The sequence below is a fragment of the Nanorana parkeri genome, unplaced genomic scaffold, assembly GCF_000935625.1.
Source record: "Nanorana parkeri isolate BGI_ZX_2015 unplaced genomic scaffold, ASM93562v1 scaffold96, whole genome shotgun sequence".
In the NCBI taxonomy this organism is placed as follows: Eukaryota; Metazoa; Chordata; class Amphibia; order Anura; family Dicroglossidae; genus Nanorana; species Nanorana parkeri.
In genome coordinates this window covers 1,305,949-1,320,416 of record NW_017306364.1, presented here as the reverse complement: position 1 = coordinate 1,320,416, position 14,468 = coordinate 1,305,949, and the positions used below count along the sequence as shown (strand labels likewise).

Here is a 14,468-nt window from a genome sequence, read left to right as displayed (position 1 = left end):
CCTTCTAAGCCAGGGGTGGGCTTGGAACTACTTTAACTACAAATCCCAACATCCCTCTGCCTTCATACATAAAACCGAATATAATAGAATCTAGTGCTACGGAAACATGGAGGAGGTGTTGCTGACCAATCAGATTCCAGTTTCTGCTGCTGGTTAGATGATGCATTCCTATGTTGTAGGCATCGAATCATGTTCCCACACCCTCCAGTATTTTGTACCTTCTGGGTCACTGTACTTTTGAATGGAGTGTTACCACTGCGCTCTGCCTTATACATCTGTGTGTGTGTTTCTCTCCAGTGATCGGATTCTTTGAGACAAAGGGAAAAGCAGACCGCACACAGAGCTGGCTCTATGCGGCTTGTTCACTGTCTTATGTAGGGGCCATGGTATCCAGTAATTCAGCACTCCTGTATGTCAACTACCCCACGCAGGTAAGTCGCAATCTATTGCTGGTTTTGACAAGTTCTGTTTTGGAACTTTTTGCTGCCCGGGCCGTTTTTGGGTTTTCGCACACATGCTAAAATGCACGTCAGGCCTGACGATTACTTAAAACCCCCCAGACCCTGGGGAATGACAGCTCAGAACCTGGAAGTGACAAAATCATCATCGCTTCCAGATTTATTCAGTGAACATAAGGGGCCCCCCTTTTTTTATTTATTTATTTAAAAAAGGGCCTTTTTAATATTTTTTTTTTAATGAAGAGTTTTCAAGGGCCAGCTACCCCCATGGTGCTCTGTTAGTCATTTTATATAGCACACTACTAAAAATTAGGGATGCACCGATACCGAGTATTTGGCCGAGTACTCGACCAAATGCTCCCAATGCTTATCCCGATACCGAAAACTTCTGGTATCAGGAAGCCGGGCGGCGAGTCATTACACACCGCCCAGCTTCCTGATTGGCCGGCTTCATGCCCCATCGTCACCAGGGAGCATGGAGCTGGCTTCCCCCCGGCTTCCTGATTGGCCAGAAAGCCGACTCCATGCTTGCTCGTCACCTGGTGGAGCCGGCTTCCCGGCCAAACAGGAAGCCGGGCGTCATGTAATGACTCGCCACACGCCTTCCTGATTGGTCAGGAAGCTGGCTCCATGCTTCCCCGTCACCTGGTGACTAGGGTGTATGGTGACAGATTGCCGGCTAATCAAGAAGCCAGGCTGACAAGTCATTAAACACCCCCCGACTCCCAAATGGGACTCCCGGTATTCGGCGAGTACCAAAAATATATATCGGTACTTGATACTGAAAAACTGGTATTGGTGCATCCCTAATTGGTACACGGGGTAACACAACTCTTGGGGCTCCTAGGCCATACCAGAGACCAAAGCAGAGTATGTATAGGTATCTGTAGGTGTCTGCTGTGGAATTACTGTATCCCAGTGACGGGTGCTTGTAATGAACAGTGAGATGTTTCCATTAATATATGCTTTATATATATCCTTTATTTTGCAGGTGTTGGGGAAGTCATGCAAACCTATTCCAGGTGAGATTTATTATACAGGTATTTATATAGCGCTGGCAATTTATGCACAGTGTACATTCACATCAGTCAAAGAGCTAACAGTCTAAGGTCCCTATCTCACATGCATACATAGAGGGCCAACTTAGAGAGGAGCCAATTTACCTTCCAGCATGTCTTTGGAGTGTGGGAGGAATCCGTAAACCCGCGCAAGCACAGGGAGAACATGCAAACTCCTTGCAGATAGTGACCTGGCCGGGATTCGAACCGGGGACCCCCAGTGCTGCAAGGCAGAAGCACTAATCACTACGCCACTGTGCTCATCGAGTTCCTCTTTCTCAGTCAACCCACAGAAAAGATTTCCTCCATAACTAGGGCTTGTGTCGATGGGCAGCTTGATTTCACTTGCATTCAGCCGGCACTTGAAATCGATGATCATTGAGAGTTGATTGACAAGTGAATTTGACTTCCTCTTAAGCTCCATCCGTTTGCTTCTGACTTCCTATAGTCTGGTATGGGGACAGAAACAGGTCTGACGCTGGCCTGTAAGAACATCCCGAGCTCCCCTGCAGCCTCCTTGCTGTCAATGTATCCTGCTTGAACTTTGAATTAAAGTTTATGATCTGTGATGCAGAATGTAAAACCTCTTTAATAAAGAAGTCTGGGCACAATTTTTATTAACCCTTGCAGTGGGGCTACTGTCAGGGTTAACTGCTCATTTTGGTTCTAGGGAGGAAAATAATGAAGTTGTACTCACCTGGCTGTGACAGCGCTCCCTCCAGCCTGCTTCCTTCTATGCGCCAGCGATGGTATGTCCCTTGACGTGGCTCACGTCCTATACACTATGGAGGGGATTTAAAACACTTACCCCATAGTTCTCTTTTAAGCATAGTTGCATTGCTTGCTGAATAGCTTTCACTTCTTCCGATATTTCAGTGTCAAGTACGTATGACTTTCTAATAATCGGTTCTCCTCTTTCCTCAGTTATGCTCCTCGGTGTTACCATCCTCAGAAAGAAGTACCCCCTGACCAAGTACCTATGTGTCCTCCTCATTGTAGCGGGTGTAGCCCTGTTCATGTACAAACCCAAGAATTCCGGCCCCTCTGACCACGTGTTTGGCTACGGGGAATTATTACTGGTAAGGACTGGATACAAAACGCTCACATCAACATTCCTAAAACAAAATCATTTTTTATTATAATATAATAAAAATAAAAACTATCTATGTGTAAAGATTCAGCAGCTCAAATGGGAATGTGAAAGCTTTTGCTGTCGGTAGACAATTCGTACAGCTTCGGGGGTAATACATACCAAAAGCCAACAGCATTTTTAAGAGGCATCACGATTAGGGATGCACCGATATTTCGGCCGCCGAAAATGGCACTGTTGGCTAAATGCCGAAAGTGCCATTTTCCTGCTGATACATCGGCGCATCCCTGCTTTCTTTCCTCCCCGCTGGGTGCTGCTCTGTGTCCCAGCGGGAGGAGAGAAAGTGTGACAGCTGGCCGAACGCTGTGAGCGGGCGGCGTCTCTCCTCCCACACCGCTCAGCCTCCTCTCACAGTCCGGCAGATCGGTGTGTGGGCGGAGACATCTCACACTGTCGCAGGAGGCTGAGCTCTCCTCCCTGCACCGCTCGCTCAGCCTCCTGTGACAGCGTGTCAGAAAAGAGAGGGGTATAAGTAGTCAGTGATCAGTGAGTGTTTGTAAATAATTGAGGACAGAGTATGTTTACTATATCCTCAATTATGAATGGGTGGGAAGTGATCTACATCACTTCCTGTTCATTCATGATTGTGGTTATAGTAAACTTAAAAACTATCTATGTGTAAAGATTCAGCAGCTCAAATGGGAATGTGAAAGCTTTTGCTGTCGGTAGACAATTCGTACAGCTTCGGGGGTAATACATACCAAAAGCCAACAGCATTTTTAAGAGGCATCACGATTAGGGATGCACCGATATTTCGGCCGCCGAAAATGGCACTGTTGGCTAAATGCCGAAAGTGCCATTTTCCTGCTGATACATCGGCGCATCCCTGCTTTCTTTCCTCCCCGCTGGGTGCTGCTCTGTGTCCCAGCGGGAGGAGAGAAAGTGTGACAGCTGGCCGAACGCTGTGAGCGGGCGGCGTCTCTCCTCCCACACCGCTCAGCCTCCTCTCACAGTCCGGCAGATCGGTGTGTGGGCGGAGACATCTCACACTGTCGCAGGAGGCTGAGCTCTCCTCCCTGCACCGCTCGCTCAGCCTCCTGTGACAGCGTGTCAGAAAAGAGAGGGGTATAAGTAGTCAGTGATCAGTGAGTGTTTGTAAATAATTGAGGACAGAGTATGTTTACTATATCCTCAATTATGAATGGGTGGGAAGTGATCTACATCACTTCCTGTTCATTCATGATTGTGGTTATAGTAAACATACTCTGTCCTCATGTTACGAATGAACAGGAACACTCATAGAGGATTCCTGTTCATTGATAACAGCGGATACAGAAAAAGAGATTGAGGACTTTGTGTTCTCAATCTCTTTTTCTATTTTAAAAGGGAAATATAAGGGGTCTGTTTAGACCCCCAAATATTTCCCAAAGCCCCTAAAAGTAAGGTAAAAAATACAAATATTTAATAAAAAATTAATAAATATAGAAAAATTAAAAAGTTTATAAAAAATAAATAAAAATCAAATATTTGAAAAAATTAAAATAACAAACATTTTCGGTTTCGGCCTGACAATTTTTTTTATTTCGGTTTCGTTTCGGCTTTGAAATTTTTCCATTTCGGTGCACTTTTAATCACAATAGCTGGGAGCTGCTGTGCACATAAAGAAGCTGTAAAAGCTGCCGCTGCCAAAAAATGGACTGTCCTTACATGGTATAAACACTGTCCAGAGAGATACAAATGTAACCCGGTATTTGTATCTCTCTGTTTCATCTACAGATCAAAGGGACGAACATCAACTGCATATGATTAAAGTTAAAGCAACCTTTCTATTAGTTATTATATTATAATTTTTTTGTTGATTTTTCTATTTTTTAACCGTTAACATTTATTTAATTCTTTTTTTCCATTTAGTTTAATTTAGTGTTTGCATTTAAATAAAAAAAAGCACAAAATTGGAAAAAAAAGGCTTTGTTGCATTTATAAATAACTTTCTTTGTAACGGAAATAATTTTAGTGTTATTTTAAACGTGACAAATAGAATAAAATGCATAGTTATTATCTATATAAATGGAAAAAAGGGCCTCAGTCATGAAGGGGTTAAAATTCCTCTGTGATCAGATAACAAATCAGATACCAGTGCCGGTATTTGGCATCTTCATGAGAACTACCAGGTTTGCAGCTGGGACTGGGCTCTGGCTCTGGCGCTCCACCACTGTCCTGAAATCATTAGTTTGTATTGTTTTATAAAAACTGTCACATGACACTAAGCATAAAAGTATCAGTACTTGTATCTGTGAGTAATTGGACAAGTATAAGTACTTGTACTTGCAAAACTGGTATCGGTGCATCACTTATATACATTAATAAAAAACAAATCATACATTAACACAGAGATGCACAAATCCCAGGAGCTCCGTGTGCTCCTTACAAATGACAGCTGCCTCCTAACTTTTGCATTTTTCTCTAGTCTAGTCTTGGAGCTGGAAAAGTATCTGTACATGTACTGAGTACGATACTTGGTATCTGAACATCCCTAAAAAAAATCGTTGAGAACAGAGTACATCATTATTGTTAAATTTTTAACAATAATAGCAGCAAGCTATGAAATCATCCTCGGTGCTAGTTTCTCCAGCAACTATTTTGTGTATAGCCTTCGCTGCCGTGATATATAAAGGCTGGAAGGCTGTCATTTTTCATAGCGGGTCCCGGTGGCTTGCTTTGGTCCTCCTCTATTCCGTTCTTCCAATGTCTGTAGTAGTAGGCGGCTGTTTCGCTGCGCATTGCTATTTATGTACTGTAATATATTTATTTTCTACATTTATTCTATGTCTTCTGTTCCATCGTTTGCACACATATGTATCCCAAATGGAGCTTTATGGATGCCAAGCTATACCAATTCATTAAAAACGTGTATTTATTCATATTATAAACACATACATGCTGTTATATAATTATGTGGTATAGCTTGGCATCCATCCAGACCCATTTGGGATGCATCTGTTTGCAAACGTGACTACAAGGGGTATGACGGAAGGGCCACCCGGGGACTCAATCTTTATTAAATGGGTTCTGTTCCATCCTCTCAGTTGCTGTCTCTGACCCTGGATGGCCTTACAGGAGTGTCTCAGGATCACATGCGAGCAAATTTTCAGACCGGCTCCAACCAAATGATGCTTCATATCAACCTCTGGTCAAGCTTTTTCCTAGGAGCAGGTAAATGACGTTCTTCTGTTTTTAAATACTTGACGTGACCTGACCAAATGTTTACCATTGCATTATTCTTGTTCTCAAAGGATCCCATTAAAGCAGGGGTGGACAACTCTGGCCCTCCAGATGTGCTTTAACTACAAATCCCGTCATGCCTGTAACTTTCAGTCTTGTAATGCCTCATGGGAGTTGTAGCTGGAGGGCCGGAGTTGGCCATCTCTACTTTGAAGGGAATGTAGTGTATAGCTCCGTTTTTTGGTTGCCTCAAGGACTAAAAATCTAGCATTTATTTATGTCGCCAATATGAAATATTCCGAGTAATTACTTTATATTTACCACTTGCAGCCAGGCGGTGGCAAGCTTGAGGTTCCAGGTGGTCCAAATGTAAATAGTTCTATCCAATATTCAATATTTCTCTACATAAATAATTTTAAAAGGCGCTTTAATTGTAAAATATAAATATTGATAAAGGATATAAAAGATCTGTTTTAATAAACTTGAGAATTAAAACTAAAACCTAGGGGGGGCATATTTATAAAACGGTCCTCCTAGGTATTTACTCCTCATACAACCAGCATTTTTTAAAATTAAATAAGAGGGTTGCCTCCCTGCCTGCATCCTGTGATTGGACAATCAAGGAGCATCTCTGTCCTGAAATATTCACCTCCTCTGTGGTGCTGAGCCCCACAGTAATTCCTCTTTGATCCAGAGGGCGGCGCTGATGTGGTCATGGCACCCTGCATTCACAGTGTAATGATCCAGAGGGCGGCGCTGATGTGGTCATGGCACCCTGCATTCACAGTGTAATGATCCAGAGAGCAGCGCTGATGTGACCATGGCACCCTGCATTTATAGTATAATGATCCAGAAAGCGGAGCTGATGTGACAATGGCACCCTGCATTCATAGTGTAATGATCCAGAGAGCGGCGCTGATGTGACCATGGCACCCTGCATTCATAGTGTAATGATCCAGAGGGCGGCGCTGATGTGACCATGGCACCCTGCATTCATAGTGTAATGATCCAGAGAGCGGCGCTGATGTGATGATGTCAGCGCAGCTCTCTGCATCATGGAAGGCCATCCACTGAAAGAGAGGATCAAAAGAGAAAGAAGAGCCTGCAGATCATGTGACAGAGAGAAATACGTCTATAAAATGTAAGTAATGATGGGGAGCAGAGCATGGACTTGGCCTTTAAATATAAAGAATGTTCGATTTAGCAATTAGAACAGGGGTGGGCATCTCCGGCCCTCTAGCTGTGCTTTAACTACAAATCTCATGAATGCATTGACCTCTGGGAGTCATGCCTGTGGCTGTCAGTCTAGCAATGCCTCATGGGGCTTGTAGTTCCACAACAGCTGGAGGGCCGGAGTTGCACACCCCTGCATTAGACAGAGCAAACCCTTAATCTGCAATTACTCTGCCGCCCTTCTAAAATATACAATGTACAGTATTGATTTCATTTAGACGGCCAATGTATAGACTACTATTCACATGTAATGAAACTTGCCGGGTGACCGATCTGATGTCTGTGCACCATTATTACAACATGAACCACCCAGCTTCATAGGCAGGGCCGACCTTCTTTGTCAGCAACACAGATATTATTTAAGCCACAGGCAGCCAGGCCATTGGCATTTATAGAAATGGTTCAGCGGCGGCAGGTTACATATTTCCCCGTCCCAGGTTTCCTTTAAGGTGCCCTTCAGGGATTCTTAGGTTCTGCAGTTTCTAGGGGTCACAGAGATCGGTGCACAAAACCAAAAACATCAATTCTAGGTCAGTTCTGTTCACAAAAATGCCTGATTACTGTATATTACATAGAAAATAATGTAATTAAAGGATGCCCAGAACACTATGGGGCTGACAAATCTGCCCTTTGTATAGCTAGGTATAGCTAGCCTTTCTCATGGCTCTGAAGCCACTAGATGCAGCTGAGGAGTATAGGAATTTCCTGTGCTCCCCAGCACCATCTAGTGGCGGTAGTACCGTGCGACTGGCATTTGCTCTGCTGTTCACTGGGCGGAAGATTTATAATTCGGCCGCTACGGGTTAGCGAAGGAGACAAGGCCGCACACGCTGCTTGATTTAAGGGTTTGTTTGCCTGGTTGAACAAAACGTGGGACTGATCTGTCTGATATGGACTCTTCACATCACTCTTCATTCAGCTTTAGCTTTTCTGTTAGAGCTACTGTATGTGAACAAATGCTTCTTTCAGCAAATCTGAGAATGATCTATAGCAGGACCTGAGAAAAGGAGACTAGAGGGCACCTGGTGGTTTAAGAGGAGCTTCAATGTTTCAGCAAAAAAAGTCTTTGTGTCTTTTTAGTCCTGACTATAATTAATGAAGAGAATGTACAAAGCCACAATACATCCCTGTTGTTGTGATGTCAGAGGAGTCGGGTCAGATTTATCCACAGCTACTTAAATATTGCAGCACAGCAATGGCAGCTCAAAGATAAACCTTGATGAGGGTCCACAGGTTCAGTAGACCACACCAGCTTCCAGGTAGATAAGGGTACAGTGGGCACGGGATCATTGAAATTGGATTGCTGTAGATTAGAAACGTACTGCCTGAGCTGACCAATCTCAATTTCTGCTATGACATGCAGATGCCAGGGTGGGTACTCTCATATACGTCATCCTATGGGATGCAATTATTTATTATAGATTATTATATATCTATCTTCAGCACCAGCACGTTAAATCAGTCCCTGCCCTCGAGGAGCTGCCAATCTAAGGTCCCTATCTCGCATGGATACATACACCTACAATAGGACCAATTTAGACAAAAGCCAATTACCCTACCAGTATGTGTTTGGAGTGTGGGAGGAAACTGGAATACCCGAAGGAAACCCAACAAGCACAGGGAGAACATGCACACTCAATGCAGATAGTGTCCTGACTGGGTTACCCCCTAAAGCAGGGGTGGGCATCTCCGGCCCTCTAGCTGTGCTTTAACTACAAATCCCATGATCCCTTTGCCTCTGGGAGTCATGCCTGTGGCTGTCAGAATCTTGTAATGCCTCATGGGACTTGTAGTTCCACAACAGCTGGAGGGCCGGAGTTGCCCACCCCTGCCCTAAAGGGTGCCATTAGATAAGTGTACCTAATAATGTGGACACTGGGTATCTATCAGGGGTAGGCAACGTTGACACTCCAGCTGTGGTGAAACTACAAATCCCCTAATGCCTCTGGGAATCAGGGCTGTCAGTCTTTCCAACGTCTGGAGTGGAGTGCTCAGGTTGCCTAAATGGTTTCATAAATGATGACTGAAGTTCATTCATTTGACTTATGATAAAAAATATACATGTATGTAGATATTGTACAAATCAATGTTTATGGTTATTCTCCCTTCTGCATGGTGGGCTACAAACGGCACCAATGTTCCCTCATCTTCATGAATGATGAATTGTAGATCCGTCTTAATAATTCATGTATATCATGGAAGGTTTGTCTAATGTTGGTACATTTTAATTTGGTCGTACAGAGGCCCTTTATACATCGCAGCTATGTTTTTTAGGGAATGGCCAACATGAAGCGAGTGGTTGATGCTTTGCACTAAACAGGCCACAAGGTGGCGCTGTCACACTCGCTATCTATATTTAGACAGCAGGCCAATGAGTGCATAGCAGACCAAGGAGAATGCCTCGGTGCAGGTTCAGGGAGACACAGTTTACAAGTCTGTAGTAGAGCGAACACTTGTACCCCATGGTCCCTGTGTGTTGTAAAGTAGTCACCGCTCGAAGATCGCTCCTGGGATGGACTACAATCTCATGTTTGGTTTACTCATTTGTATTAAGATTGTAGTCCATCACGGGAGTGAGCTTGGAGTGGTGACTACTTTACAACACACAGGGACCATGGGGAACAGAAGTAGTCACCCTCCAAGGGGAAGGACAGTGTCCGCACCAATTCAGAAATGATTTGAGGATCTACAGCCGAGTGATACACAAATAAGATACATTTTTGTTACTAGTTAAGGTACTTGAATTTATTTTTAAGGTTTAACTCCTGAGTTTAGTGTCCTTTTGAGACTACAGGTGCTCTAAGCCAGCTCAATAAATGAGATCCAGTGGCGTTATCCATCTCTTCCAGTGTGTGATAGAAGGGAATGGGTTTTCCAGATATTCTTGTTATCTATCATTGTTTTGGTTCTTCTGCAGGTATTTTTTTTACTGGAGAAATCTGGGAATTCCTGAGCTTCACAGAACGTTACCCTTATATCATCTACAACATTCTGCTCTTCAGTCTAACCAGCGCCCTGGGACAGGTAAACCGTGATGACGAGGCTTCTTGTTTCCTGAATTAGAGAATGCTATAGACTGGGGCAGAGACTTGTTTGGTGCCCATACAACTTAGAACGGGCATCCAACTCTAGAAGTGTTTTTCCCCTATTGCCATGTCTTTATGTCCATGGCTTCCATCAAGAGCTGCCATCTCTGTACCTGAGGTCTTTACTAGGGAGGCACCGATACCGAGTATTTGAGTGAGTACTTGTGCCCGCCCAAATGCTCTGATACTTACCTCTGATATCAGAACCTCTGGTCAGAGGAAGATCTCCCTCTGACTGGCAGTGCCGAGGAAGCATGGAACCAGCTTCCTTTCCAATCGGTGAGACGTCATGACTCGTCACTTGCTGCTAGGCAGCGTGGCTTTCTGACCAATCCGGAAGCTGGGAGGCGGGTCAAAACTCGCCGGCCGGCTTCCTGATTGCTCAGTCAGCCTAAAGTGAAGAAGGTTACCTTTCTTTAGAACACCGGCTTCACAATTAAAAAGGAAGCCGGGCAACGGGTCATGATTCGCCGCCCGACTTCCTGATAATCGGGGCACACGGCACCGATACTCGTTATCGGCGAATACCGAAAACAAAATATCGGTACTCGTACTCGATCCTGAAAAAATGGTATCGGTGCATCTCTAGTCTTCACTGTGTGTTCCTGCATATGAACTAGGCACAGGACCTGGCCTGAATGGGCCACTGAGTGAAGAACTTTGAAATGAGAATGAAGATCAGTATTTTAGCATGGGATCTACACTGAGGGGGTGTATTTAAAGGACAACTTCAAAAGAAGTGACCTTGTCCTTTTAAGGTTCATTCTCATTATAACACCTACAAGAACACATGGGCAGCGTGGATCCTTTTTCCTGGAATGGGACAGTGAAGGGGAATGCATTAAAATGCAGCAAGCAAGACCTTTTCCTAATGTGCTGGAGCAGGTCCACAAGGAAGCCATGGAGTTGTGTTTGTCCATACAATGAGCCCTTGTACACACCTCATTAGCCCCAAAGTGAAGCTCTCCTACTGCTCCCATCTCTTTGCTGCCTTGATTGGTTGTTGCATTAGAAGATTGGCCTTGAAGTCGATGTTACTCTACTCGTTTGAAAAGCACAGTAGCAGGATCAGTGAGGAAAGAATATCAACAAATGAGTAGATCCTCACAGGTCACTTCTGTAAATTATGACTTCATGACACTGCTCTATGCAGTAGTAAAGAGAATGGCCGGTACTTCAAAGTATGAAGGAGCATGCGATAGTGCTGGTGGTTGGTGATTGGCACGTGGGGGGGGGGAGGGGTAGACCGTTTTCCAGGCCTCTGTAAGCTGCAGAAGATTAATAGATAATTGGAATGTTTGTCCTCCTGACTCAAAAAAGAGCAAAGTTGCTCAGGGAGCTTTGATTTGCTTTCCCAGTGGATGAAAACTTCAGGATCTCCCGGAGGAGAGAGTCTTTCGACTTTCAACTATGAGGTCTATTTATGAGACCTTCATCTCCCTTTGTGAACGTTTTATAAATCGGCCCTTATGTGTCTACTATTATAGTGCATGCTGGGTAATCTAAATTGTGTCTTTTCTGTCCCATTTCAGACCTTCATATTTATGACCGTGGTGTACTTCGGCCCCCTGACATGTTCTATCATCACAACCACGCGGAAGTTCTTCACCATCTTGGCTTCGGTACTGATCTTCTCCAACCCCATCAGTAGCTTGCAGTGGGTTGGGACTTTCCTGGTGTTTTTAGGTGAGAATGTTGCACCTCTGTCTGTATCCAATGTTTGGAAAGCAAATGATGATTTGTTTTTTCCCCCCAAATTCCTCTATAGTGATACCAGAATAGGTGAGTCATGTTTACCACAGCCACCTTTCATTGGGTCTTATGAAAGAACAACTGCCTCTCCTTTTATTCTCCCTTTGCAGAGTGGGAAACCAAAATGAGGGCTTGCCCTGTTGCTTACAAGGGTTCTATGGGTGAAGGTGGTTACTTGATGTTAATATGTGGATAAAAAAATGCATTCACTCTTAATACATACAGGGACAACAAGTAACTATTACAAATATCAACCTATCACCTCTATTTTTGTTTTGTCTGTGCATGGAGAGCCGTCCTCACAGGCTTAGGACAGTATAAATATTGCATTATTTTCACTCCTCCTGTCTGCATCATCACTGCAGACAAGGACTGAAACAAGGTGGGCTTCTTCTCCCTGTTCCTGCTTGAGTTAAAATCACTGCAATGTCAGATGCGTTCCATTTAAGTCTATTTTTGTTCCATTTGTGAATAGAGCGATGAAGGCTTAGAACTTTGGTCAGCTGTTTTATTGCTGTCTGCATTACCTCTAAGGAGATTCTCTCTTTTTGTCTTGGTGAGCATTGTTAAGTTGTTAATAGAACAGGAATAGCAGGTCAGCCTCACAATGGAGACACTCGTTCCCTTGACAACTGTCTGAGAAGATATACCTTACTTTGGAGATATCTCCTCTCACTTCTTCTTGTGGCTGGATACAGGAAGTGATGGAAAATCTAACAGGACTCAAACGGCAATAAAAACAACTTGGCTATCCAAGTCTAACAGGACTCAAGCAGTTTGTCTTGGTGACCATTTTGTCACCAGGACTGAAAGTGAGGGACAATCCCAAATTTTGGGTTGTCACTAGAACAGGAATGGAGGGTCAACCTTCCAATGGAGACACTTGTTCCCTGTCTGAGAAGATACCCTAAACTTTGTAGAGAGCTCCTTTCACTTCCTGGTGTGGCTGGATACAGGAAGTGAAGGAAAATCTAACAGGACTCAAATCAGCAATAGAAAAAACTTGACTATCCAAAGCTAAAAGAAACATTTTGGCTTTAGATGTACCTTAAAGTATATGTGAACAAAGGGTGGCTGTCTTCCCAAGCTTCTGTTTTTGGCTGGATCGGGTGCCCGTGTATGCTACAAGACACCAAAAAGAAGGGTTAGAAAGCCATTTGTAAGCATGATGAGCTGGTACCAACACTGCACTCTGTTTCCTGATTTTCTCTTTTGGCCTTGTCCTTTGTTTTAGGGATGCACCAGTTTTTCGATATCGAGTACCGATATATTTTGTTTTCGGTACTCGCCGATACCGAAAACCGGTGCCTTGTGCCCTGATAATCAGGTAGTCGGGTGGTGGATCATGACCCGTCGCCTGGCTTCCTGAAGCCAGTGTTCTAGCGAAAGAACACCGGCGTCTGAGGCTGCCTGGATTCCTGACCAATCAGGAAGCCGGGCGCCGAGTTATGAGGTGTCGTCCGGCTTCCTGATTGGCTAGGCAGCATGGCTTCCTGACCAATCGGAAAGCCGGGAGGGGGGGTCATAACCCACCGTCCGGCTTCCTGATTGGAAAGGAAGCTTGATCCATGCTCCCCCGACACTACAGCTCCAGTACCGCAGTACTGGAGCAGTACAGGTATCGGAGTATTTGGCCAAGTACGAGTACTCGCCCAAATACTCGGTATCGTGCATCCCTACTTTGTTTCAGTAAACTTGTTGGTATGAGAGAGCTCAGCTCAGCCACCTTCTAATTTCCCTAGGTAGCTCCATTGACATAAGGTACCTATAGATTGTAATTGTTGACCGATCCTGCTGTATCTCTGAAAACCATCTAAACAAAAGGAATTACCTTTTACTGTTTATAAGAAGGATGACCATGTGCTCACATCATCGCCTTGTTGCTAAGTGATCAGGATCAGAGGGGGGGGGGGTTTAGTATTGTTTTGCCAGTCGGACTTGGCAGTCACCCTGCGACAATGAGCCATAGCCATGTACTCATAGTATATGACTGTATAGCGCACGTGTTATGCCCACTCTCTTCCTGTCATGTCACGCTCACTGCATTGCGTTCTGTTTTCCCGCAGGTCTAGGACTGGATGCCAAATTTGGCAAAGGATCCAAAAAGCCGTCCCACTGATATCCTTCACCGGGAGCCGTCACATGTCGTATTCAGACCTCATTCACTCTATCAGCTATCTAATTATATTGTAACTTTTTTTTTTTTACTAGAAATTTGTAACATTGACTCATATTTTATTGATGATGGAAGGGAGAAGATTTTATTGGAGTACGAGGGTGTATTAAAAGACAGACAGGATGGAGTACGTCTCACTGCCTTCACTTCTGTGTCATATAAAAGAGAACTCCGATGTCATGGAGAAGGGATCTGGTGCTTTAAACTGCAGCACTGTTCACATCACTAAGTCTAACCAGTTAACACTTATGGCTTTCCCCTCCAATGGGGAGGAGCCCAATATAGGTCAGCTGTGGCCTGACACCCTGAAATGTGCCTGTGCCCGCTGTTCGGTTACATCATGCTGATTGACATTTTACATTAAACAGAATAGGGGAAGCTTCTGTTGCTTTA

The 14,468-nt window shown here is 44.3% G+C and overlaps 1 protein-coding gene across 2 annotated transcripts in view; it reads left to right on the top strand.

Moving 5' to 3' along the window:
• SLC35B1 (solute carrier family 35 member B1) overlaps positions 1–14,202 on the top strand; it is a 26,191-nt gene extending 11,989 nt beyond the window's left edge. For both annotated transcript variants that reach the window (XM_018552716.1, XM_018552717.1), the window contains 7 exons: positions 298–431; positions 1,450–1,480; positions 2,441–2,595; positions 5,693–5,819; positions 9,979–10,085; positions 11,680–11,833; positions 13,966–14,202. In XM_018552716.1, coding sequence (XP_018408218.1) covers positions 298–431; positions 1,450–1,480; positions 2,441–2,595; positions 5,693–5,819; positions 9,979–10,085; positions 11,680–11,833; positions 13,966–14,018 — 761 coding nt within the window. In that variant the 3' untranslated portion in view covers positions 14,019–14,202. The remainder of the gene's footprint in view (positions 1–297; positions 432–1,449; positions 1,481–2,440; positions 2,596–5,692; positions 5,820–9,978; positions 10,086–11,679; positions 11,834–13,965) is intronic.
• Positions 14,203–14,468: the final 266 nt, after the last annotated feature.